This window comes from Microtus oregoni, unplaced genomic scaffold (assembly GCF_018167655.1).
Source record: "Microtus oregoni isolate MIOR12 unplaced genomic scaffold, Mior012 000023F_ref0000262, whole genome shotgun sequence".
Classification (NCBI taxonomy): Eukaryota; Metazoa; Chordata; class Mammalia; order Rodentia; family Cricetidae; genus Microtus; species Microtus oregoni.
In genome coordinates, this window is record NW_024543082.1 from 33,524,559 (window position 1) to 33,551,431 (window position 26,873).

The window sequence follows — 26,873 nt, forward strand, 5'->3', positions numbered from 1 at the left end:
GCAGCAGTGTTCAATCAGGCTGCTTAACCCGCCACGAGCTGGAGAGGTCATGTCCTTCCTGCCGCCCTGCCCATAAACACAGAGCCCAGAGCCAGGCAGGCAGGGAGGAGGAGGCACCTAAACCCAAGAAGCCAGCACAGGTCTGAGCCTGAGATTGCTTCAGGGCATGCCTGGCCATTGTGTGTGTGTGTGTGTGTGTGTGTGTGCGCGCACATGCATGCACCTGTGTGTTCATATGAGTGTGCATTATATGTAATATGTGATGTGATATATATATATATATATATATATATATATATATATATATATGGCTGTATATGTCTCTATATGTGTGTGTGGAAGCCAGAGGTCAACATCTGGAATATTCCTTCATATTTTTGTATGGGGTGTCTCCCTGAACCTAGAGTTCAATATTTTGGCTAGAATTGCGAACCAGCGAGCCCCTGGGATCCACCTGCCTCTGCTCCAGACTGTGACTGCAGGCATGGACCACACTGCCCAGCTTTTGTGTGGTGCATCTGAGCTCAGGCCCTCGTGTTTGCACTGCCTGCACCTCACCCACTGAGCCGTATCATTTTTTACATGTGACTAAGTATCCAGGGCTCACTGAGAAGTTTTGTTGTTTTGGTTTAAAACCTGGAGGCATCTTTTGGTCACCTTCATGTTTCTGAAGCTGGATGTCGCCCTAGGCCTCTGTCTCCACTGGAGGAACAGCTTGGGCCATCCTCTGACACAGGCTGACTCAGCTTGGCAGAGTGGAAAGTTGGAGACCCTTGCTAGCCAGAGGGCCACTGAGTCACATGATTGACTGCACTTGTCCTGAGCTTCTGGAGCTGGGAGGATGGATGTTGAGAGAGTTGGTATATCAGCTGATACATACACAAGTGTCATGTGACAGCAGATGGCGGCCTCGGGGGTCTTTTTGTCTTGTCCTTGGTTGCTAAGCTTCATTCCTGTGATACACGGGGAACCCCAGAGACCCAGCATTGCTGGCCAGTGTTAGGAGGCCGTTCACCTCCCCCCACAGAGTGAACAGTCTGCACTGGGCCTTCTGGCTCAGCTCTGCTGTACTTTGATGCCCCCTGGAGAATCCGAGGCTGGGTGTGGGAGGAGGACACCAGTGGGAGTCTCAGCCCCTGGTGAGGTCTCCAGCCTTCACCACTGGGACCAGCAGGCAGGCTGTGACTAGACGGTGTGGGTCAGTCACTTGGAGAGGGCCTCGTGGATGCGTACAGTAGACCTGGATCCCTGCCTGTGGCCACCTTAATTTCCTTTGTAAAAGTTAGCTAAAAACCCTTCCTGGTCAAACAAAACTAGGAGTGGTCCCCCATGTGCTGGTCAGCAGTCCAGCACCTGGGGGTGGGGCTGGGGTGGGGTGGAATGGGGCAGTCAGCACCAGTTTCGAGTGTTGCACGGAGTGTGCGGAGTGCGGGAAAAGCTAATGCGGCCTCGTGGCGGACTCGTGAAGCAGTAGCTGCCGGCAGGCCCAGAGGAGGTTTGGTGTTGCATATACATTGATGTAAGGGGGAAATGTTTAACATTTTCAAGGTGACTGTGATGTTTAAGCTTCACTATTTACCTGGCCTACAGCAAATGGAGAACGCTGTGTCTTGGTGTAATGAAGCATTGTGTTAGTGCAGAGAGAGGAAACGGCCCTACCGACTGGGATTCATCCTCAGAGAAGGGCGGTGGTCTGGTGAAGTGAATGGACTCGGGGCGCATGGGTGGCCTGTGTGTGCACAGGCCTTACTCAGCGATGGAGACGCGGAGAACAAATTGTCCATTACCTTGCCTGGTTCTGACAGTTTTCTGAAATGGATATTTGATCACAAATCCGCTTCTATATTGAAGACTGTTTTTCTTAACCTTGTAATTTTTTTTAAATCTATGGGTTTTTTTTTTTTTCTTTCTACTCTTGCTTTGGCAACGTGGATATTATTCATTCGGAGAAAAAGGAACTGAGGAATAAATCAGCCGAGGATAGAACTTGCAGCCAAAACCTGCCGGAGCCAGGAGCTCTGCTAGGGGAAGCCAAAGGCTGCAGCCACATCCAGGAACCTCGCCATGCCTCGTGGGCATAAACTGGAACCTTGGCAATAAACTCCTGGACACAAGGTCGCCCTGTGCTAGTGTTTCTGGACTCTAGGTTGAATACTGCACGTTCCACTCGTTTTGAGAGGAGAAAATCATTGCTTTTAATGTTACATAAATCCCCTCCATCCTTAGTGTACAAATGTTGCTGCGTTAGACAGACAGGTTGGCGGTGGACATTATCCGCCTGTTTCCTGTCTGTGGACAGGGTGTCACTTCCATGTCCACCCCAAAACACCATGGGATTTATGTTTTGCGAGTGTCTTCACCTAGTCAGGCCACCGTAGAAGCTAGTTGCTGGAGGAGGCCACTTGCTTCGTGCCCGGCTGCTCAGCCCAAAGTAATCACACAGAAACTGCTTGGCCAATTACTTGAGCATATTGCTAGCTAGCTCTCACATCTAGAATTAACCCATCTCCCTTATTTTATATTTTACCATGAGGTTGTGGCCTGCCAGCAAAGTTTCAGCGCATCTGTTTCCAGCAGCAGCTCTATGGCTTCTCTCTGACTCTGCCTCCTTTCCTGCTTCGTGGAAAAGTCTGCCAAATACTATGGGCCTGTAGGCTGAATATGGATGCCCCAATGGTACAGAAGAACTTTGGGTGATTGTCCAGGCAGCAAGATGTCTCTGTCATTTCTAGAGTTTTGGAAGTTGCTTACAATGCACTTCCGGTTTACTTAGGTAATATTATATCTTTCTGAAGTCTTTGATGGAGTTGAAGAATTTATAATTATAGTTTTCCTTAGTTATGATAAAAGATAAAATAGATATAAACATTTTTACTATAATTCTTGCTTGATACCTGTTTATTATATGTAATTTTACTATGTTAAAGTTAAAGCCTTCCTTTTTTATTTAAACAGAAAAGGAGAGGTGATGTGGGATTCTCCTCTGTGTGCTATAATTGCCATTGGTGAATAAAGAAACTGCCTTGGCCTGTTGATAGGGCAAAACTTAGGCAGGCGGGGAAAACTAAACTGAATGCTGGGAGAAAGAAGGACAGAGTCAGGGGACGCCATGGAGCCTCTGCCAGAGACAGATGTGCTGAAACTTTGTTGGTAGGCCATGATCTTGTGGTAATACACAGATTAATAGAAATGGGTTAAATTAATATGTAAGAGTTAGCCAATAAGAAGCTGGAGCTAATGGGCCAAGCAGTGATTTATTAATACAGTGTCTATGTGGTTATTTTGGGTCAGAGCAGCCAGGTGTCCAGGGACAAACAAGTGGCCTCCTACAACAGCTAGTGTCATGCCTAGCCTTGCCTTTCAGTCAGAGACAGGGTTAGCAGCCTACCCCTAATGTCTATGGTTCTTAATCGCATCGATAATTTCACCCTAATCATACCTCACCTGTACCTGCTGCTGTGTTTTTGGCCTCCGAAATAAGAGAAATCTTACTTGGGAATTGTTGTCACATTAGTTTACTATTGTTTTTAATGAGTGCGCGTGTGCGCGCCTATGTGGGTGGAGGCCAGAGGTTGCCATTGCGTTTCTTCCATTGCTCTGTGCCTGTGGGTTTGAAACAGAGCCTCTCATTGAACTCAGAGCTCCCCCCACAGGGGTCCTACTGTCTCTACCTCCCTGTGTTAGGATTGTAGGTGCATACCTCAGCACCTGGCTTGTCATGTGGGCTCTGGGGATGCGAACTCAGGTCCCCACGCTTGCACAGCAAGCACTTTACTGACTGAGCATCTCCCTGGACCCCTACTGTATTCTTTGCAATTCTCTCTCTCTCTCTCTCTCTCTCTCTCTCTCTCTCTCTCTCTCTCTAAAATAACTGGTGACGGCTGGCTCCCGACTAGCGAGAACTGCTTGACTGCTCACACTGTGATTGGTTCGGCACTTGTGAATCACACAGGGACCACACTGTATGCCGAATCCATCGGCAGCAGGACGGGAGCCCTAAGTAGCACGAGTCTTTCCCTGAAGTTGAAGGCAGAGTAGTGAAACAGGGTTTGACTGCTAACTCCTCCCATTCTCAACCATTTAACTTTTGCTAACTCTGTCAGATGCTTTAGGGAAGAAACATCACGGAGTAGAAAACGCAGTGAAAACCTTCATCAGGTGCGAATTGTGTACGTGGCACTGGGTACGGTGGCAAGGACATTCTGAGATGCAGTCTGCAGCCACACAGCCCGCCTCTGTGCCTGGGGGCCCCATGGGGTGAGCATGAGGGTGTTTCTTCCAGGTCTCACCCCTGCAGCCCCCACTCTCCCTTTCCCCTTCTGTAGTCAGGTGGGAACATGGTGGCTTCATAAGTTTGAAGAGGCGGGAGCCCCTGAGCCATGTGACAACCTCGAGCTCAGGCCACCGTGGTCAGGTTCCTTCAGCTCTTGTTAGCCTGCCTTGGTTAAGGATAGTTTTTCTAGTGGTAACATATGAAATGGTTGTTCTTTGTATATAACTGCATTATCTATTATGAGTATTGTATAATATAGTGTAGTTAAAAACATTCTGTATTGTTATACCATCACTGAAAGAACAGATAGGAATAAAAGAAAGCTCCTGAAACTCTCACAAATTTCTGAGAGGTGTGTTCACTCGAGAACCGTTGGTAATTGTGAGTGTACTAACTGATGCCGAGCCAGCACCTAGCACCGGCCATGGGACAGAGTTGTACGATCCTTGCAAAACCAGGTAGAATCCGTTCTCTTCTTCCATGGTTTTGGTATTTTTTGCTTTTCTCAATACGAGATTTTTTTGTGTAGCCCTGGCTGTCCTGGAACTTGCCCTGTGATCCACCTGCCTTTGCCTCAGGAGGGTTGGGATTAGAGACATGCGTCATCATGCCCAGCCGGCTTCTTCGCCTTTATGTCCATTCCAGGGATTGAAGTCAGGTCACCCGCCAAGCCGTCTCACTGACCCTTCCGTTATTTTCATCTCTGTTAAAAATTGAGTTATGAGACAGGGTCTTCCTCTCTGCTTCCTGGTTGCCATAGACCCTTCTTCGTGGGCGCATAGAAAGTGGCACAGGTGGATTAAGCTGGGAGCTAACCACATGGGAGAGTCTTGGTTTCCATGCTGTCCCAAGGCAGACAGCTGCCGTGGTGGATTTTCAGTCAGCCATTATCGGTTGAAGAGTCACCGGTGTCCCTGTCGTGCACTGCGTGCTAGGGTGCATAAGAAGGGGGTTAGTGGAAGAGACCTGTGGTTAGCTGATGTTTTTCCAAGCTGTCCTTGGCTTCTCTTCTGTAAATACGTCCAGACAAGCAGTTTCCTTGTAGTATGGCGTCGGCAGGACTTATCTCATAGGTTTTGATCATAACTGAGCTTCTTCTGCCAGAGCGAAGGATGACATTGAAGACTTGGCCATGATACTCGGTGATGCATCTGCCCCAACTCAGTCACCTCAGGGCTCCACCACTATGCTAGCTAGAACGTGGGTAGAAGTCACAGCATGAAGGAAAGGGATTGCAGTCAACGTGAAGTGTCCTGTCCCAGGCTGGTGTGTTGTCATGATGGGTTCTCTTTAAAGTTCCGCAGGTTAGATTATTTAAGGTAATGAGGGCAGCTTGGAAATGTGCAGCCACGGGCTCCCACTCATGGGGAGGCAAACGCTCTGTGGAGCAGAGTCAGATCCCAGTCAGCTGATCGGGAGTCACCTCTGTGGGTCTTAGTTTCCCTCTCTTCTGGCACCCTCCCTTGACAGTGCACGGGGCTAATACAGCCCTGCCTCGTCGGATGAATGAGGCATTCTGCCTCAGATGCTGGGAATGTTGGCAGCAGAGGGGGAGCCCTCTGAGTGTGGCGATTCCAGCACTCCGTCTAGATTTGATGCCTTTCCCATTGTGTTAGAGAACTTGGCAGGAGTGCCCACCTATTGTGCAGATGCCCTCTTTGTGGGTCCCTTGTGCCCTGAGTAGTTTATGTGTAGCTGTGTCCTGCCAGGCTTGTCTTTTAAGTGTGCCCATTTTCCCGTAGGCTGCTTTAGGTGCCACGTCTGCTAAACTGCCTCAACCAGCGAGGAGCAGGCACCCTCCAAACTGCTGCCTGGATCTTCTTTAATGATACCATGACAGGGCATGCTGACCCATGCCTGCCGGGCTTCTCCGAGCTCAGATCGACGCTTCCCATGTTCTGTGTGACTCATGTGGAATTCATGGAGGTGAATTAACGTGAACCCCTCCTGCCAAAAGGAGGAGACTCAGGAGGCCTGGGTCTCGTTTGCGTTTTTTGCATATTGGTCATTCATAAAAAGCCCTGTGTAACTGCAATCCCAAAAGTGAGAGCCGAGGCTTAAAAAACTAGATTGACTTTCTGAACTTCCAGGCTGAATTGGAGACTCTGAGGGAATCTTTGGCCCTTGAAAGCGTGGCAGATCCTAATTAGAGCTGTACTGGATGGTGTTGGCGCAACTAGTAATAGGAACAAACTGCCAGAAGACCAGAGAGCTCACTGGGGGCTACACTTTATGTCTGTCTATCATCTGTGTGTGTGTGTGTGTGTGTGTGTCTGAAGCAAATCTGAAGTGTGTATGTGTGTGTGAGCATGTGTGTGCGTGTGTGTGCATGCAGATGCACATGTGTGCACGTCTGTGGTGACCAGAGACTGACTGTAAGTCTTTTTTTCAGTCCCATCCACCTTGTTTGTTGAGACAAGGCCTCTCACTGACCTGGAGCTTTCAAGTAGGCTAGGCTGCCCAGCAAGCCCCAGCAAACCCCCAGCAAGCCCCAACAAGCCACCAGTTTTTCTGTCCCCAACACTGAGATTTTAAACCCACCTCCTGTGCCTAGCTTCTGCATGTGGGTCCTGGGTACTAAACTCACACCCCCTGTGCTTTCGTGGCAAGCACTGGACTGAGTCCCTGTCTACTCTTGAATCAAAATCTCACTCGAGAGCCCAAGATGATCTTGAACTTGTTATTTTCCTGTGGCAGCCTACTGAGGGTTGGAATTACAAGTGCGGCCACCACACTCAGCTGGGGCTATATTTCGTGCACAGGTCAGCTGTCTTTGTTCCTTTTTCTGTGCTGTGCAGTTCAAGGATTTAGTCCATCATGACAGGGAAGTCACAGCAGACAGAGCCTGAGACAGGGAGTCATAGTGTATGTACAGTGCAGAGGCGGAGCAAAAAACACCGTCCAGCCCCACACCCTCCTGTATCCTGCAGTCTGGGACCCCAGCCCAGGCAGTGCAGAGGCGGAGCAAAGAACACTGCCTGCCCCGCACCCTCCTGTATCCTGCAGTCTGGAATCCCAGCCCAGGCAGTGGTGCCGCCTGTGTTTAGAACAAATCTTCCCACCTACCTATTCAAGATGATCCTTCTGAGGATTTCCCATGGGCTAACCTAGTCTAGATAATTCCTGAGTCTCCTATGTGATCCTAGACCCTGTAAAACTGACAGTCAACATAAACCATCATACAGACCAAATACAACCATGGTTGCTTGGGTACCCATGCTCAGGAGAGCCCTTCTTCTGCCCTGTCTCTCAGAGCCCGTGTCCCCAAGGACCACTTAGTTTGTGCCAAGTGTCATCTTCCAAATCTGTGTCTCAGATTCCTCCACTGACTTCAGGTTCCTGTCTAGATTTGCTGATTGGATAGATAAACTGTATTTCAACCTAGGCAGCTTATATCCAAGAGATACCTTAAAAGTTAGCTTGACCTTGTAGGTCAGACTAGGTATGGTCGATAGGAGGATGAAGGTGTGGAGCAGGGGAACAGGGTAGCAGGTGCCAAAATAGACTCCCGGCTATTCACCAATTGAATTTTGAGGAAAGGGGCCGTGATCTCGGGTGGGGAAGAGAGTTTCAGTGGGCGCTCCAACAACTGAAAAGCTGTATGGGGGAAAACTTGCTACTGTGTAAAAGAAAAATTAATTTAAATGAACCATAAACTGCAATGTAGGGCCAACAGCAGAGGAGGAAATATTTCTGACAAGCTAGAAACATGAGCTATAGATTAAAATTATGATTTAAGTGGTTCTTGTTTAGTTTTTTTAAAAAAGACCATTTCTTCTTCACGGGACACATGAGTGCTCCCCAAAGCCCCTTTCCGCCTTCTGAGTTTGTCGTGACCTGACTACTGACCTACAGCCACCGAAGAGGCGCGTTGTGCGTCTGTCCCGAGGATCGTGTCATTTCCTTCAGTTAACACTCCTGTGATGCCGCTCGTTGCCAGTCTTCTGACATTAGCCCATCTTTGCATTTCTGGGACAAACTGCTCAATTACGGTGTTTAGCCGGAAGGTGACTCTTGGGTTCAGTTGACGCCATGTTTAGGATTCTCACGTCTGAGTTTACTGGTGCTGGCTGATCCCCGCCCCAATGTGAACTGCCGGGTCGCTCGCAATCACGCTGGGATCGGGAAGGACACTCAACAACTTCCTACCTTCTCTCCTTCATGGCAAATAGCGGGCAGTTTTCAGGGTTACAGGCTGTGACTGTTTTGAACCCCACTTGGATTTGGTTTACTTAAGCCACCAAATATTTTTTTAACCTTGTTCTTAATTAACCTTTTAAATTAGAAAGCTATTTTTTCTAGTTTTACTGTTTTCCTTTTTCCCAGGGAGTGAGCTAAATTAACTGTCCAGTTAATTTTTAATGGATATTTATCCACTCATTTATTTGACATTTATTTAGATTTATTGGGCATTTGCTCTGCACGGGGCATTATCCCGGTGCTGGAGAGGAATGAAAGATGGAGCTCTGCCTTCGGTACTTCCAGAGGGAGACGGAGGTTGTCTAGCTTATAGCTCACACCTGTGGCAGGCTGTCTGCATCTCTGAAAGAGACCTTCAGACATCTGTCTTTCAGGGAATAATCCTTTTGCGTATTTGTTGAGTTGTGAATTAAGCATGGCTCTAAAATCTCTAATTTCAGCTACAGACATGCATTATTCATCAAATATTTATGAAATCCATATCTGACTCAAGGCGAAGTGTATGGCGCAGGAGCTGAGATCCGTTTCAGGCGTGCCTCAGAACGCTTGCTGTTGCTGTAACAAATCGCCTGTGCCTCCAGCCCTTACTGAGAACATATTTGGTTTATAGCTGTAGAGGTTGGGAGTTCATGACCATGATCTTGCATTCAGTGAGGCCTTCTTGCTGTGATAACATGGATATCACATAGCGTGACTCACCAAGGACACTGTTTGAGTCTCCTAAAGCCACTAATGCCATTGTGGGGGCCCCACCCACATCTCATCCTAACTTCTTAAGTCCTCCCTTCCTAACACCAGCAACATGAGCTCGGGAAGACAATCCAAACACAGCAGGTCACCCGTGTCAACCGTCTCCAGTGTTTTGGAGGACGAGTGTGTCATCGGACTTGAGCTTGACAAGAGGGCCTCGTTGTCCCCTTGTCCTTCTGCCCTCTGTCCCAAATGCTTGAGTACCAGGGCTCTGTCTCAGGAGGGAGGGGACTCCTTTGAGCCCCTGTCCTGGCAGGTCCTGTGTAGTGACAGGGTGTGACCGTCACACTCCTGTCCTGAAAAGAAGCCGATGAAGACACCACAAGTCCCACACTCTCTGCCCCACATCCTGGGGCTCTAGGCACCATCTACAAGACACGTGTTTCAATTTTGTGGAGAATTGTTCTAGAGGGGCCACCTGAGTCCCATGAAGCATGTGGGAAATTGAAAGGGCATGTGCTGGTCTGTCCTCCAGCTCTGGGAGGGTACAGCCGATACCTGTCCTATGTACACATTCCCAGGGCCTTACCCAAGCCTCCCCCATCCCTCCAGGCTGCCGTGGGAATCCCCAGGGGTGTGTGATGGGTGTCTCACATTTTCTGCATCCGGACCCTGCAACAGCCACAGCTCTGTTCAGTTCCCCCCTGAATCACAGGCCAGGACCCTCAGTGACCCCAGCTGTCTCTCATGAGCCAAGGACACCATCAAATTCTGTTGGTTCAGCCAGCACTGCTACCTACACAGCCTTCTCTCACCTGCCCCGCCACACCACCTTCTAGCGGTGGCTCCCAGTCCGTCACACTCAAATGAGCTCATTTAAATGTGAATTACAGCTTGGACTGTGTGTGTGTGTGTGTGTGTGTGTGTGTGTGCGCGCGTGCGTATGTATATATGTGTGCATGTATATGTGTATTTGTATACATGTGTGTATATGTGTGTGTGTATGTGTGTATGAATATATGTGTGTATGAATATATGTGTATGCATACATGTGTGTATGTGTGTGTGTGTGTGTGTGTGTGTGTGTGTGTGTGTATATAGCTCAGGCTAGCCTCAAACTTGAAATCTCCAGCCTTAGCCTCCCGAGCATAAAGAATGGCTAGTGGCAGAAACAGACACAGCCCTCTCTGCCCAGGCTTTCTCTGCAGTTTCCTGGTCCTGTTCCCAGCTTCTGGGCCAGCTGATGTGGGAAGTTGCTTCATTGCAATGTTGTGGGTAGTGGGCACGCCTCCTACCAGCTGTGTGAGTCTGGATGAATGACTTGCTCATCTGCCAATGGGATGAGAACCCCCCCCCACACACACACACACGTCTCGAGCACTGTAGATGAAATCACCAGTCCTACCTCACGCAGGGCTGCTGAAGTAAAATCCGTGCATGACCACCCTCTCCTGCTCCGCATTAGGCCAAGTCACACGACTGAACAGTCAAATGTCCATGGTTCCTGTGGCCCCACTGCCGCTGTGGTGGACGGCTGATGAGCAGGTGGCAGCTGTCGGTCCTCACACAGAAGCCAAAGCCTGATTTCCTGCTGCGACAGAAGAAAAGGCTGCCTGTCCCGAGGGCTTACCCTGGGGCCTGCAGAACCCCTCCCCACACAGGTGTCTTTTCCCAGGGTCTCTCCTGCGTTTTGCTGTTGGTGGCTAGTTATTGGGAAGGGCTTGGGGACTAGGATTGCCTTTTGCTATTGTTCAGAGCAAGGTCACAAGTGCAGGCCCTGGAGTTCAGGGACCATTCGCCTTCCCTACTTGTAGGTGCCCCGTCCCGTCTCTAGCCTGCCTGCCACCCACCTGGAACTACTTTAGGCTCCAGCCTCCTCTGTGGGTGCCACAGTGTGGAGCCTGCTCTGTCCACCCCACCAGCCTGTGCTTTCCAGCTGTGAAGAAGATACCTTATTCTTGCCTGCCTTTTTTATCTCTCTGGTTTTTCTTTTTTTCTCTATTAAACTATGGTGACAGTGGGAGGCACAGCGAGGTTACAGAAGCCACAGAAACAGCCCCTGGGGAGCAGCCACGTTCCACATGGCCTGTGGCACCCACTTGTGTGGCTCATGTGGGCCGCCCAGCCAGCCGCTCCTGCTGGCCATTTTCCCCTGCCACTCTCTATTTTTCTCTCACATGGTAAAATCCCACCTAGGGTGGGTTACATTTAATGGGGTGAGAAAAATCTACACGGTAGAAGTGCAGTTACAGGTGGGGCCAAGCTCTTTCCTCCTGGGAGGGTGAGCCATTTTCTCCTCTCTGGCTTCCACACGGGGAAAAGCTATACAAAAGAACCCTTTCTGTGTTTGATGTATGGCTTTTCAAAAACAAACTCTTCGTGTTTTTTTTATTTTTTGGTTCCTACCTCTTGGCCGACCCAGCAGGAATTTGGCAGTCTGCTGGGCTACTTCTCACAAATGTTAAGAGCTGCTTCTCTGGAAGTCACAAGTCACGGGGTGCTGGGAATTCTGGATGTGTTGTGATGCTGCCAGGCCGCCTGGGTGCTCAGGGCGAGGTGAGGGTCTCTGGACTCCAGGGCCTTCAGGGCAAGAGGCTTAGCAGTTGTTGGTACACAGCGATGAGGATGGAGTTCATTTAGTGACCCCTGCTCCTTGGAATATGTTTGATGTTTTGTATTCTTAGAGTATTTCGGGGGTTCCATGAAGCATGACGGGGTGTGTGAATTTTATTTGGGGCACACCTGTTCCTTGCTGTTTTCTGTTGTTGTTTGTGACTCATGATCCAGAAGATTGTGTTAAGTCCGTCTCGCCTGCGAATACAAGCCCCACTCAGTGGCAGCACACCTCCATTTATCGTTTAGTTCTGTTTACCAAGGACACCAGCACCTGGCTTCTCTGCTCCGAAGAGCATCATGAGTCATGCCAGCACTCACTCGACGCGGGCAGACAGCATTGGTCTGTGGACAGGCCCACAGACATTCTGCTCATTCACGGTTGTTTTCATCGTCTGCTAACTGGAACGCAGGTTCTCAGTGGGCTGACCAAAGAGCCTCCCTATTAAAATGGGGGTGCAGCAGAAGAGCACCCCATTTCCGATGTCTCAGCAAAGCAAAATGGAGCCTGTTTGCTGTCTTCTGCAGTCTTCCGTGTAGATGAGCTCAGACGTAAGAAAGTCAGCTGAGGGGCTGAGGATGTGGCTCAGAATAGAGTGCTTGTCTGGCCTGCAAAATGCCCTGGGTCCCTTCCCTAGCACTGCACCACGTAAAGTGATGTAAACACCTGTGGTCCCAGCATGCGGGAAATGGAGACAGGAGGATCAGAAGTTCAAGGTCCTCCTTAGCTACAAAATGAGTCTGAGACTGGCCTGGGCTACACAAGATGGTGTCTGGCTTGCTGAGTTTGCTCTAACTGGCCTGGATGCAGAGATGTCTGTTTGTAAGATAATGAGGGCTGTGTTTGCCACTCATCCTCTTCACCTGTGTGTGATACCCGGGGTTCAGTCCCCTGTACCACAGGGAGGGTCATGGTATGCCTCGAGCTGCTGGAGATGGCTACTTTTGTTGACTTTTTATTAGGATAATAATAAGGCACCCAATTGCTAGGGAGAGTTGCTACCCTCCAGCCTGCTAGAGTGTTCCCAGGCTAAGGCTGCATTCTGACTCCCCACCCCTAAACAGAGTGCCTCACAAAAACAGCAAAATCCAGCTATTAGCAATCAAAGAATTCGGCCAGGTAACCACCCCCTCCCCCGCAGCCTGCAGGAAATATGAGTTATTCATCTTTACCAAAGGAGTTATTCATCGTCACTAAATGTTCCTTTGAGTTTTTATAACTTTAGGATCCTTTTAATAACACACTCGTTTTGTATAATAATATTCAACTGTAATGCTGCGCATAGCTCCTGCCAGCCTGCCCGCCAGCCCTCCTCTCTCTCCCCACAGGCCCCGTCTGTGGCAGGAACTTTAATCTTCCTCTTTGCATTTTAATGCTTATCGTAAAAAGCCTTATGAGAAGTTCCAGGCAGTTTCATTTTGTGAAAAGCACACCCGGCAGTCTCGGTTTCCTTAGGATGCTAAGCTCCGTTTATGGCTTCCAGCTTTATGAGGGTCATTCGGTGGGCCAGTGTGGGACGGTAGGTATGTCAGCACCCAAGGCCCACTAGGGAGTCCACGGGTGTCCTCTCCCTTGACGTGCTAGTGTTTGCTGTGCTTCTGTGTGCGTGAAAAGCCCATCCTGTGTGAACAGTGAGCCCGCCCACTCCTCTCTGCCGGCTGAATCCTTCCTCGGGGCTGCTCTTCATCAAGGATGTTTCACTAGGCGCGAAGCCTGGGGACAGAGAGGATCCAGCACAGTGTGGTTTCAGGGAGGCAGACGTGTCATCTCTAGGAGGTACCTCTTTCAAGGGCAGTGATGGCACAGAGTTTTCTAGAGGAGGGGGATGAATGAATTGTTCTGCTTGGAATGGGATAAACTCCAAACATGAGCCAGACCAGCGGCGGGAGGCTGGGGTGAGGGGAACAAGGGAAGGAAATCTTGGCTCCAGTGAGTTCTTGGGACAGTGTCCCCCATGGGAGAGCATTTGCGTGAAAGAATTTGTCACTGTGAGAATGTTTCCCGGAGAGAGCTTGTCCCCAGGGGAGTGTGTCCAGGGAAGACTGTCTCTGGAGAACGTGTCCCAGGGAGAGTGTTTCCCCAGGAATCCTCATCCTTCAGGGGCTGTTTCCCCCATGGCCCTTGGCACAGGTCACCTGGGATCTTTTCCACATGGGGACAGTCACACCCACCCTTGACACTGATCTATTGGATGGCCTGAACAGCCTCAAACTGGAAGCTCCTCAGACACACAGGAAGAGGCCCTTGAGTAAGGTGGCCTCTGTGAGACTCTGAGAGTGCTTCCTTTTCCAGGAGAGGTACAACCCAGAAGCCCTCTGTCATGTCAACAAGAGGAAAGTCAGAGGCATGAACAGCTGCGGCTATGGACCGAAGTGTGTCACGTGCTTGACTCAGTGTTCATCAACAAGGAGACCAAGTTCAGCATAGTAGGAGACGCCATGGGTGCCCTCAGTAAAGCCTTCCACAAGGATGCCCCAGCCAGCAGCCCATCACTGGCAGAAGGGGCAAGTGCCTGTCTCACGGCCCCATCTCTGGCCAGAAGACCAGCCCCTCCCTGCAGGTTCCTGGTGAGATTAACAAAGTCATGGGTGCTCTGGAGAAGCTTCCAGAACCAAGCTTCACCAGCTCCTGAAGTGGAGATGGCAGGGTCAGCACAGCAACACGGAGCACGCATATCAAAGAGCCCAAGGCACACTGTGGGTTTCTCCTGTGTGGCCTGGCCCTGGTAAACCCTCCCTCTGCAAAGGGCCAAATCCAGCACTCTGTGCACGAGTTCTGTAGCCTTGGTCACCCGCATGAAAAGGAGCTGTCCCATCTGTCACTGTGCTCCTTCAGATGGCCCGTGTGACTCTGTGTTGCTCATCACCCTCCCGCCCTGTGTTCTTTAGCGAGAAGCTACTCTGCTTCTGGTGTCATCGGATCCTCTCCCTCAGGTGGCAGGTCATCTCAATTCATAAGGATCTTGTAATTGATATTTGTTATTTTCAAAATGTGCACCCTGGGGCTGGGAGACGATGACTCAGTGTGTAAATGCTTGATGTGTAAGAGAGGAACCTGAGTTCATACTCTCTCCACTTAGTTAAAGGCCAAATGTGGCCACACATGCCTGTATCCCTAACACTCAGGAGGTGGAGCCAGGCAACTCCCAGAGGTCCCATGGCCAACCAGCCTCGCTGCAGGGTGAGCTCTTGGGTCAGTGGGCAAGTCTATCTCAAAGAATAAGGTGCAGAAGTAACTGAAGTAATTGAGGAAGACTCCAGTTCTCTGGCCTGCACACAGGTGAGCACACACACACACACATACACAGAGGCACATTCATACACACACACACACACACAGGCACACTTATACACACACACACAGGCACACTTATACACACACACAGGCATACTCACACACACACAGAGAGGCACACACACAGGCACACTCATACACACACACAGAGGCACACTTATACACACCACAGGCACACTCACACACACACAGAGGCACACACACACAGGCACACTCACACACACACAGAGGCACACACACACCGGCACACTCACACACACACAGAGGCACACACACAGGCACACTCATACACACACACATAGGCACACTCATACACACACACAGGCACACTCATACACACACACACAGGCACACTCATACACACACACACAGAGGCACACTCACACACAGAGGCACACACACACAGGCACACTCATACACACACACAGAGGCACACACACACAGGCACACTTATACACACACACAGGCACACTCACACACACACACAGGCACACTCACACACACACACACACAGGCACACTCATACACACACAGGCACACTCATACACACACACAGGCACACTCACACACACACAGGCACACTCACACACACACACAGGCACACTCACACACACACAGAGGCACACACACACAGGCACACTCACACACACACACACACAGGCACACTCATACACACACAGGCACACTCATACACACACACAGGCACACTCACACACACACAGGCACACTCACACACACACACAGGCACACTCACACACACACAGAGGCACACACACACAGGCACACTCACACACACACAGAGGCACACACACAGGCACACACACATACACAGAGGCACACACACAGGCACACTTATACACACACACAGAGGCACACTCATACACACACACACAGAGTTATTATTTCATATGTTGAAGATACCTTCCTTCCCCCATTTTTTTTTTTTTGGTCGGGGTGGGGGAAGAAAATGAAACAAAATGCAAGGGAAGGATTTATGTATTTGATTGGGGGAGGGGAAATTAATCTTCTCATAATAGTTTTTAAATTAAGTTTCATATGGTCCAAGCCTTTTCCTTTCCACCCCTCCTCTGATATTCCCTCTCTCATTAAAGCTCGGGTTTTGATGGCATTCGCAGGGAAGCTGATTTACTGGAATACAGACTCTCTTTGGGTCTTAAGTTCTGGAACATTCCCAGTGTGTCTGAACCCAGGTTTCAGATTTTACTGGCATTTTGTTGGCAGGGCTGTCTTTGGGGCCCTTCCTTATTTGAGTATGTTTCCTGACACCTTTAGCAGTATGGTACCGTGTGTTTTAAGTTTTAAAAAAGAGAGAGTGATTTTAAATAGAAAAGCATTTACAAACACAGATGGAGGGTTAATTCTAAGATGTCAAGCAGAATAAAAAGGCAGTCAACTCTCAAGAATGGACAAGTAGACACACTTTATTTTTAAAGGGCAGGAAAAGACCGGAGGAGGGAGCTGTTCCGGAAACCCCAGCTGTGTGGACTCTCATCTCCCTGTTGAAGCAGGAGGGAGAAGGCAGTGGTCAGTCCCTCTATCCCCACACGGGACTGTGGTCAGTCCCTCCATCCCTACAGTGGGCTGTGGTCAGTACCCCCAGCCCTACATTGGACTGTGGTCAGTCCCTCCATCCCTACGCTGGACTGTGGTCAGTCCCTCCATCCCTACACTGGACTGTGGTCAGTCCCTCCATCCCTACGCTGGACTGTGGTCAGTACCTCCATCCCTACACTGGACTGTGGTCAGTACCTCCATCTCTACGCTGGACTGTGATCCATACCTTCAGCCCTTTATTGGACTGTGGTCAGTACCTCCAGCCCTACACTGGACTGTGGTCTGTACCTTCAGCCCTTCACTGGACTGTGGTCAGTTCCTCCAGGCCTACACTGGACTGGGGTCCATATTTCCAGTGCTACAGGTGGACTTGGGGCCTAGCTTGTCTGAAGGAAAACCTTGCAGATGCAAAGGGAGACTGATTGATGGGAATGACCCAGGATGGAGAGGCCTCTAGAGATGGCCCCAGAATGACACACCAACACCAGGGTTTGAAGGGACGAAGGAGAATTTTCCAGTATTTCTCAGTTGGATGGGGGCTGGTAAGATTGCTGAGTCCTAAATTTAATACAGGAGGAGAAAGCAGCCCTGGGTTCAATCCCTGGTATCCCTGGGATGGGTGGAGCAAACCCCTAAGTTGACTTCCACACTTATGCATGCATACATAAACATTTTAAAACAAAATACATTATTTTTAAAAATGGATGGAGCAGGAGCATCTCTGTGAAGTCATTGCCTCTTGGTCTACCATCTCCTCTTCACCTTGGCAACATCCCGAGGGACACAGGAAGTCAGGTGGAGACACAGAATAAAAAAGACAGGATGCTTGGTGCTCGCTGTAGATGACTAGCAGTGTGCCAGGGACCTGAAGACCAGCGGTTAACCTCTGCTCAGACAGCGGAAGAGATCAGTGAGGGAGTGGAGTGGAATGTCCCACCAACGTCGAACCCAAAGTCAGCCTTCCTCATAGGGTTGGAGAGATGGGCAGAAAGTGGAATTGGCCCGGAGGGGATGGAAAGTAACCATGTGAATGAGTATCTGTTCCAGCTTTGGGTTCAGAACCAGGTTTGGTTCCTGGGGCCGCCAACCCAGCATGTCATAGAGCAAAGCCCCGCATTGAAGAAAGAGGCCCCTTGTCCCGCGGAGCTAGAAGCCGAGCTGGTGTTAAGCTTCCTGTCACACTCTCTCTGTGCCGCTTGCTCCTGGCAGAGCGGAGCCTGAGAGGAAGGAGGCAGGGTGACGTTCAGGGCAGCACTAGTAGAGGATGCTCTGGCTTTTGAGGTCAAGCTGGCAGGGTGGGGAATCCTTCCCGGTGATTGCCCTGAAGCGGAGATGGGCTGGACCGGGGCCTGAGCGGGAGGGTGGGGCTTCCCTTCTAGAAGAAACTCGTTCCATGAAACTCACTTTGACCACCCAGGTGCTCCAGAAACTCCTTGGCTCTGTAGCTAAGGAAACTCATTATTTTATTATTTTATGTAAATTCGTTGAGGAGTTGGCATGTTTGAAACAGAGCTTCCGTGGGAGAGGCCGTGCCTGGTATGCTCACGGCCATGGATTCAGTCCCTAGCACCACCAAAAATAAATTTTAAAAAAAGATTTTGTTTCCTGGGAAATCGCTCAGTAGATAGAGTGGTTGCCTAGCATCCAGGAGTCCTGGGTATGATCCACAGTGCCATAGCTCAAGGATGGTCCTCTATGCCTGTAATCCCAAGACTCAGGAGGATGGGAAGCTCAAGGTCATCCTCAGCTACACAGAGAGTTTGAAGCCAGCCTGGGCTACACATGGGACCCTGCCTTTAAAGTTAGGGGAAGAACTTGTACAAAGCCAAAAAAATAACATCCCAGGCACATAGGGCAAAGAAAAAGAACAAGCATTTAATTTTTGAAATTTTAAGTATTTCAGTTGTTTTTAAAAAGAGATTCCTTTATTAAGTTTAGGAATAAGTATACCCCCAGGACTGTTCCACTTACACAGACACATTTTAAGAAACTAATAGTGTTCCTGCCTTTACATCTTACTGATGGAACTTGAGTTGAGAGGCTGAGGCAGGAGGATCTCGAATCCAAGGCCAGCCTGGGCTATAAATCAAGACCCCAAAACAGGACAGCAGCTTTCTGGGCCAGCCTTGGTCTGCGATGCCCCCTACACCCAGCTTCCTCAGCTGTAAAATATGACCACGTGGTCATGACGACTGGGACGATAGTTGGGACATTTAAGGGTTGGCTCAGTAAAAGGTACCCTAGAATCGTATACTGTCCAGAACCTTGAAGACTGTTCTGAAGGTCTAAGGAGCCCATTCTTCCTTCCCCGAGGCTCAGCAGTTGGTTTGTTCTTGAGATCTTGAGAAATCTAACTGGCTGTGAAGACGTCACTGTGTTACTGGCGTGCTAGCTTTTGGAAACCTGCCATATTGAGGTCACAGGCCCTATAAGTAAAGCTATGTGCGTGCAGGTAAAATGATAGCTTGCTTGTGAAATCTGAGAGATGTGGTAATTCTCTAACTTACGCAATGAAGGAATTCAGTAAGGGGCAGAATATAAGATTGGCCTATAGAGATCAACTTATTCTAATATGCATAATAACAGTAAAATGATGTTGTTCGCCATAACAAAGAACATGCTAAAAATGCCGAAGAAATGGATTTGAACAGCAATTCTCCTTGCTCACAGGGCAGCTTGGCTTCACATACGTTTCAGTTCTCAAATTAATTTAGAAAGTGTATTTATACAAAACAAACAAACAGAAACCCTCAATATCTGAAAAGCACAAGGAAATCATGCCCAAAAAATACCGATGAGGAGGATTGGGCTTGCTCAACCTTAAAATGTGCTTGATAACTAAAACAGTATGATGTCAGCGCTAACACAGTGTGACGTCAACTGTAACATGCTGTAACATCAGCGCTAACACAGTGTGACATCAGCGCTAACACGGTGTGACATCAGCTGTAACATGCTGTAACGTCAGCACTAGCACAGTGTGACATCAGCGCTAACACAGTGTGACGTCAGCGCTAGCACAGTGTGACGTCAACTGTAACATGCTGTGACATCAGCGCTAACATGGTGTGACGTCAACTGTAACATGCTGTAACGTCAGCACTAGCCCACTGTGACATCAGCGCTAACATGGTGTGACGTCAGCTGTAACATGCTGTAACGTCAGCACTAGCACAGCGTGACGTCAGAATCCAACACGGTGTGATGTCAGCACTGGGGTGCAGATCAGTGCCAACAAATTTAGGATTCCCTTTCAGAAACAGCCAAGTACCTTAGACAGGACACAAGAAGAGGGGTTCAGATCCCCATGGCAGGGGTAGGATGTCTACTGACGAACGACTTCCTAACAGACGGTTCTGAGACAAGTTGACAGGCATTGGAAAAGTATAAAACCAGACCTGTACCAAAACTTTTATCGTATACAGGAATGAACTCTAAATGGACCAGGACTCTAAAGGTTAAAAATGAACGTGCTCACACACGAGAAGCAAGTGAATCCCTGTATGGCTTGGGAATGGGGAAAGGTTCTGTAGCCACAATGCGAAGACAAGAGGTGTAAGAGCGAAGAGGTTGGTGTGTTTGACACCAAAAAAATTAAAAATTAAATATTTTCTTGGTAGACTATAAGCTAAATGCAGTGTTAAATTATCAGCTAGAAGGAAGTACTTGCAGCGGATAGCATAGATAACTTCCCAGACATATAAGGAGCTCTTTAAGTGGTAAGAAGATGTCACAGTAGTAGCCATGCGCACACATGCACGCGCATGCGTTGCAGACCGCCAGTGAAGGTGTGGAGAGGGCGCATCATCTCTAATCAGTGCAGAGCAGGGCAGGGGAGTCTGCTGGATCTCACCAAGTCGCAGCACACTTGCTCTCTGACCAGCATCCTAGTCTAGCCCTTTCAAGAGAAACATTTAAATGACAAACGCCCTTCTACTGTAGTTGCCAGCTCTGCCTCTTTTCCTTTGAATTTCCCAGAGGCTGAATAAACGTGCACGTGACCTTTGGATCTTGCTGTTCGGTGCACATCTTGTGGCCAGCATGCCTTCCGTGGTTCTGTGAATCCGAGCTGTCATTTTAAGTGACTACCGATCATGTTCGTGCTCTGTCCGGCTACCTGTTCCCCTTTTCTGGTTTGTTCTTTCCTAACTGGTGGTGAGTGTCGCTGCTTCCGATCTCTGCAGAGTGTGTTGCATCCCGGTTTCAGCGTTGGCTCACTCACTGTTTTCAGTAGCCCCTCCTGGCCTGCCGTCTGAATCTGTATTTGTACCATTATCTTATTGACCATGTAAAAGTCAGGACAGTCCTTGGCAGGGCACCCCTGGCTACCATGGCATCCTCTGTAACCTGATCACCCGGCACGGGGATTTACAGGGCCCAGGGAATTCGGACTCCAACAAACAGGGCTTTTTCTTCAGTGTCCCGTTGGCACAACAGCGTGCATAGCCTGGACCTTCTAGTCCGTAGCTTTGCCATAAAATAAAACATGGAGACTGGTAGGTAAAGATGATGCAGTCCCCAGCTTTTCCCTCTTTAGGGGCGTCCAGGAAGGATGGAATGCATCCATGCTTGCTTTTTCTCTAAGCAGACTACAGCCCCTTCATTTTCAGAAACGCAGCATTGACCAAGTTCATAAATGCTTCTTTGTCGGCCAAGAGCTGTGCGGCTTGGCCCCCAGAGTTATCTCAGATAGCACAAATAAATCTGGCGGCCTCCAGTTGTCTCAAGCAGGCATTAGCTCCTTCCTCCGTTGTCTCCCTCCCAGAATTTCCTCTTGGCCTCAGCAACACAGCGTCTCTCTGCTCATTAATAGGCACTGTTAACTGGTGCCAAACCTCTAGCAGCTCAGTGCATCTGTTCCCTTGATCATTTCGCTTTGTTCTGGACGTCGCGAGTGCTCCTGCAGCCCTGTCCCCACCCCTTCTATCGCTGGCTGTATGTAGCATGTGAACGTTTACTGTCCACGTGTTTAAAGAACATTCTAGATTACCTGCCCGTCAGGGAGCTTCTGCAGTCTGCCCACCGAACACTAAATCACATCTTTTCCTGGTCCCTCATTTGCCCCAGTCTGGGCATCAGGAATGGGACCTCCTAGAAAGCAAAAATTGGATGGGATGGGATAATAGGTAGATTTACTTATCTCCTTGTGAACTATTAGTTATAGACAATTTACATTGGTATAAATTCTTATATATTGATACATGTGTAAAATTATCTTTGTATGAATTCTTGCAGCCCATAAGATTCCTGAAACACAATGATAACGCCGCCACCAGAAAGAGAGCCCTTCTTGGGGTTTTCATTTGCCCAGCACAAGCAAAGGACATTTTATTCTTGGTGCACAGGGATGGAGAGGCATACTCCACCTCAGTGGGTTGTTCCGAGAGGAACGCTGCAGGGCTGTGTTCATGTGCATTGGCACAGGTTGGCACTCCTCCTGTGTTCTGCTCTCGCAGGAATGAGGAAGACCCCACTGCCGCAGCAGCCAGACCCTGCCCACCGTAGCCTCACGTCCCCACTGCCGCAGCAGCCAGACCCTGCCCACCGTAGCCTCGTGTCCCCTTTACAAGCAAAGCATCCATGGGCTTCTTCCCCTGAGCAGGTACTGCCCACCTTGGAGATGCAGGAGGCGGGGGTGTGTGCTGATTTTAAGCAGTTTTCGTCTCCTGGGTGGAGAGCTACTCAGGGCACAGGCTTGCTTTACAACAGTGGTTCTCAACCTTCCAAATGCTGCGACCCCTAATATAGTTCCTCGTGTTGTGGTAACCCCTCAACTGTAAAATTATTCTTGTTGTGATTTCATAACCATAATTTTGCTGTTATGAATCATAATATTTGTGCTTTCCAACAGTCTTAGGCGACCCTTGTGAAAGGGTCATACACAGGCTGAGAACTACTGCTCCAAGGTGTTCTGTCTTCCTGCAGGAGTGTTGAGGAACACTTCAGACTGACTTGTAATTTCTTGCTAATACGGAATATGCCCTCTGCCCTGCTCAACCTCTGTCCTCCCACCGATGGTAGGTAGGTAGGTAGGTAGGTACGTACGTACGTACGTACGTACGTACGTGTTGTATTAGGAGCGGCGAGACTGCGTCCCCGGCACCCGGCCACCCGCATGGCTAGCTTATGCCCCGAAATAATTACACAGAAACTGTATTTTTTTAAACACTGCCTGGCCCATTAGTTCTAGCCTCTTATTGGCTAGCTCTTACATATTGACCTAACCCATTTCTAATAATCTGTGTAGCCCACGAGATGGCTTATCAGGGAAGATCTTAACCTGCAGCTGTGTCGGGAGTGAGAATCATGGCAACTGCCTGACTCAGCTTCTTTCTCCCAGCATTCTGTTCTGTTTACTCCGCCTACCTAATTTTCTGTTCTATTAAAGGGCTAAGGCAGTCTCTTTATTTAACCAATGAAATCAACACAAAACAGAAGACTCCCACATCACGTACATACATACATACATAGATGCATAGACAGACAGACAGGTAGATGCATAGATACATACTGCCCCATTGCATTGACAGAGGAGAAGGAGTAGTCACTATCTACTCCTCTGAACTATGTCTGCTTGGTACCAGGTCAGCAACTGCTGGGAAGGTCGAGAAGTATCTTAATATGGAATAAAATGCAGAGAGCAAAACTTGGAGACAATAAAGGGAGGGACTTTGTTGTACGCGTGCGCATTTTCCTTCTTTCTTTTTGGAATCTAATATCACCCAGTCAGGTAGAGGTGTACATGGGTGCGCTTTGCTACTTCACTCCCAGAAAGAAGTTTGCATTCTTTTCAATGAAACTATTTTAAAAGCAGAACTGAAGCCCAAACGGACCGAGGGTTCTGGGGAATTCTCGAAAGGTGTCGATTTATTTACTACAGTTAGAGCGTAATTAGTTCTCGGGGGACGGGGCATCTCTTAAACGCTTTACTGCCAGCGTATTGGCTTTCTGGGTAATCAGAACCGTGTGCGATTCAAAGAGAAACCCACTGTAAGTAGAAACAAATGTCGGGCGTTGCCGTTGTCACTCGAAGGTAGACACGATGTAAGGGAAATAACTTGATAAAACCATCCAAAGAACTGTATCCTGATGCAGTCCAACTGAGCGCAGCCAGGCTGGTTACCCTGCCCCTCTCCACCCTTGCTCTCTTTCCCACCAGAGGCTGTGAAGGGAAGCAGGACCCCCCTCCCTCCTTACAGCCCTGCAGCTCGTTGGGCCTTCCTGGCTGCCATGCGTGTGCCCACCCTCTTCCCTCCTCTGTCCATGTGTCCGTTCTAACTGACCAGTTTTTCCCACCATTTGCAGGTTGATGTTTGAGATGCCACAGGAAATGGGTTTAATCGCCATTGCTGTTCGGCAGACCCAGGGCAAAGGTCAGTCATCGAAAATCTGTGAGTCCCCCGGATGGAGGGCTCAGGGTGTGCTGAACCCTGAGATGTCTTGAGTTAGAGTCTTTCCATTTTAACAGCCCTTCCCCACCCCACCAAATGGGGCAGCAGGAAAGGAAACAGAGAAGGCTAGATCAGACCTTAGTAGAACACACACGTTCTCCCCGTCCACGGTTTGTTATTCATGCAGTGTTTGCATTTGATGGCTGTCACACCTGGTAGCCTGTGTTCCCGGTACGTCCTGCAGGTTGTGATGGGAACAGTTCTAAGACATTTAATCTCCTCGGGGTTCTCAGGAGGGGTCTGTTGGAGTCTGTAACAAGTATCACGTTCAGAGGCCTCCCACTCATCGCTCCCACCCGGCTGGCACCCAGCACCTGCTCAGGAGTAAGGGGCCAGTCTGGGTTCCCACCACTGTCAGATTGCAGGCCAAGAATCAGCACCCTCCAGAGCCGTGATGGAGCCAGCGAGACCCTGCCTGTGTCTGCAGGAGGCAGGAGGGGATGTTACAGGAACAAGGGTGATGTTCCTTCCCGCCAACTCCAGGTCCTGCCACATCCCCTCCTCACTGAGGGCTGAGATAGGAGTCTGCTGCCTGCTGCTTCTTCGTTGGAACATAAGACAAAGAAGAAAAATTTGCTGCGTGAAAGCTATGGGATTTGGTAGAATTTGATACATGCACACATGCATACATAAACTCACACTCACACACACACACACACATATGCACACAAACATGCTCACACACACATAGATTCACACATACATACACAAGCACACACATATAAACAGTTCCCAAATTTCTTGATCAGCCTCCTATGTCCTGGGGTTACAAATACACACCATTCACGCCCACCAGAGATGGCAGAGGTGGTAGATTTCTTTAAAAGATACTCAAATTTTGATTAAGCAATACCTCTCATTTTGGTTATTTTCTTTTCCTAACTTCAGTTTTAAAAAACAAGTAGCAGCTTAGAGAGTTGCTGTGGGATCGTGTGTGTGTGTGTGCGTGTGCGTTTGCGTGTGCGTGTGCGTGTGTGTGTGTGTCAGTCACTCTCCAGTTTGTTTATTGAGGCAGGGTCTCTTAGTGACCCTGGACTTTACCAATTCCAACTAGTCTAGCTTGCCAGCCCCTGGCTTCCCCTTTGCCCCTGCAACACTGGCATTATAAGTGCATACCAACACGCCCCTGGACCCATGTTTTTATGTGAATGCTGGAGACTAAACGAAGATCCTCACACGTGTGTGACAAGAGCTTCTGCATCAAATGAGGTTTCTTCCCAGACCCTAAAGCACAGATAGGCTCACGCCGGATGGGTGTCGGGTGTGTGGCTTTGAGACGGTGGGAAGCAGTTTTCTTTCAATGGGTCTGTCTTTCCAGGAAGGGGTCCAAACGCCTGGCTGAGCCCTGTGGGGTGTGCCCTTTTCACCCTGCTGGTCTCCATTCCCCTGAGATCACAACTGGGGCAGAGGATTCCATTTGTCCAGCATTTGATGTCCCTGGCTGTCGTGGAGGCCGTGCGGTCCATCCCAGAGTACGAGGTATGTGCAGCTTCCTTGTCCTTTGACTTCCTGTGGGGCTTCCAGCTTGGCCTTTTCTGTTTGTAGCATGTGTTTGCATATTTGTGCCCTTCACAAATCTTGTCACCAAAGTGCATGGGGCACCAATTAGAGTGCCCAGCTCTGGCTGGGGCCGTAGCCCAGGTGTAGAGTGCTTGGCTAACACTCTTGCCTTTACAGTGGTGTTGTGGGTGATTGCTTCCAGGGAGCATTTACCAGAATCCCTCAGGGCTGTTTGTCAGCTTTCTCAGGGTCCTATAAGAACAAGCCTTTCTTTTCTTTTAATGGAAACATTGTATCAGGGCGGGGTGGGAGATCTCTCCCTTTTCAGTTTCTTAAAAAAAGACTGTTTTGGGCCTGGCGGTGGTGGCGCACACCTTTAATCCCAGCACTTAGGAGGCAGAGGCAGGCGGATCTCTGTGAGTTTGAGATCAGCCTGGTCTACAATAGCTAGTTCCAGGACAGGCTCCAAAACCACAGAGAAACCCTGTCTCAAAAAACCAAAAAAAAAAAAAAAAAAAAAAAAAAGACTGTTTTGTGAACCTGAATGACTTGTTTCTACCTCCCCTTAGTCTCAGCTCCAAGCAGCAGAGCTGCTCTTTCAAGTTCAAAGCCAGGTTCATTTGGTGCTTTCTTCCCCTGCTACCAGGACAGGCGTGTGGCGTTCTTATTGTCACCTGACTTCAGCCCCACTCCTGGTACCACCTTCTCTATCAGCCAGTCTGCTGCCACAATAGAACACCAAGGCAGCTCACAGAAGAAAGCATTTGTTCTGGCTCATGGTTTCAGGGGGATGTGCGTCCATTGTAGCCGGGAGGCGTGACAGCAAAGCAATAGGCATAGTTGCAGAAACAGGAAGCTCATATCCTCAGCCACAAGCAGGAAGTAGAGAGAGCAAACAGGAAGTAGGCAAGGCTCTTTACCTTAAAGCCCCTAGTGACATACATCCTCCAGCAAGTCTGCACAACCTAAAACCTCCACAAACGGTACCACCATCTGGAACCATTTTCTCAGACACACCAGTCTGTGGGTGATATTCCTATTGAAACCACCGCAGCGCCTGTTGTTAAAGGGACAAAGGAGAGAGAACAGTGAATTAGGGGACAGGAGCCTTTCCTCCACACCTGTCTCCACTTCCGCGTGCACCTGAAGCGTTCCTGTGGCAGCTTCGTGTGGCCATGACGAGGAGGTGCTGCCTGCCTCCCTCCGCCATCAGTTCTTACATCAAGGCTTTTTACTGGCTGTATTTGTTCCTTAAGTGAGATTCTAGAAACACAGC

At 49.2% G+C, this 26,873-nt stretch overlaps 1 protein-coding gene across 6 annotated transcripts in view; it reads left to right on the forward strand.

Moving 5' to 3' along the window:
• Positions 1-26,873, forward strand: part of Hlcs (holocarboxylase synthetase) — a 194,029-nt gene that overhangs the window by 158,738 nt on the left and 8,418 nt on the right. For all 6 annotated transcript variants that reach the window (XM_041672987.1, XM_041672988.1, XM_041672989.1 and 3 more), the window contains 2 exons: positions 23,952-24,019; positions 25,416-25,576. In XM_041672987.1, the coding sequence (XP_041528921.1) occupies positions 23,952-24,019; positions 25,416-25,576 (229 nt within the window). The remainder of the gene's footprint in view (positions 1-23,951; positions 24,020-25,415; positions 25,577-26,873) is intronic.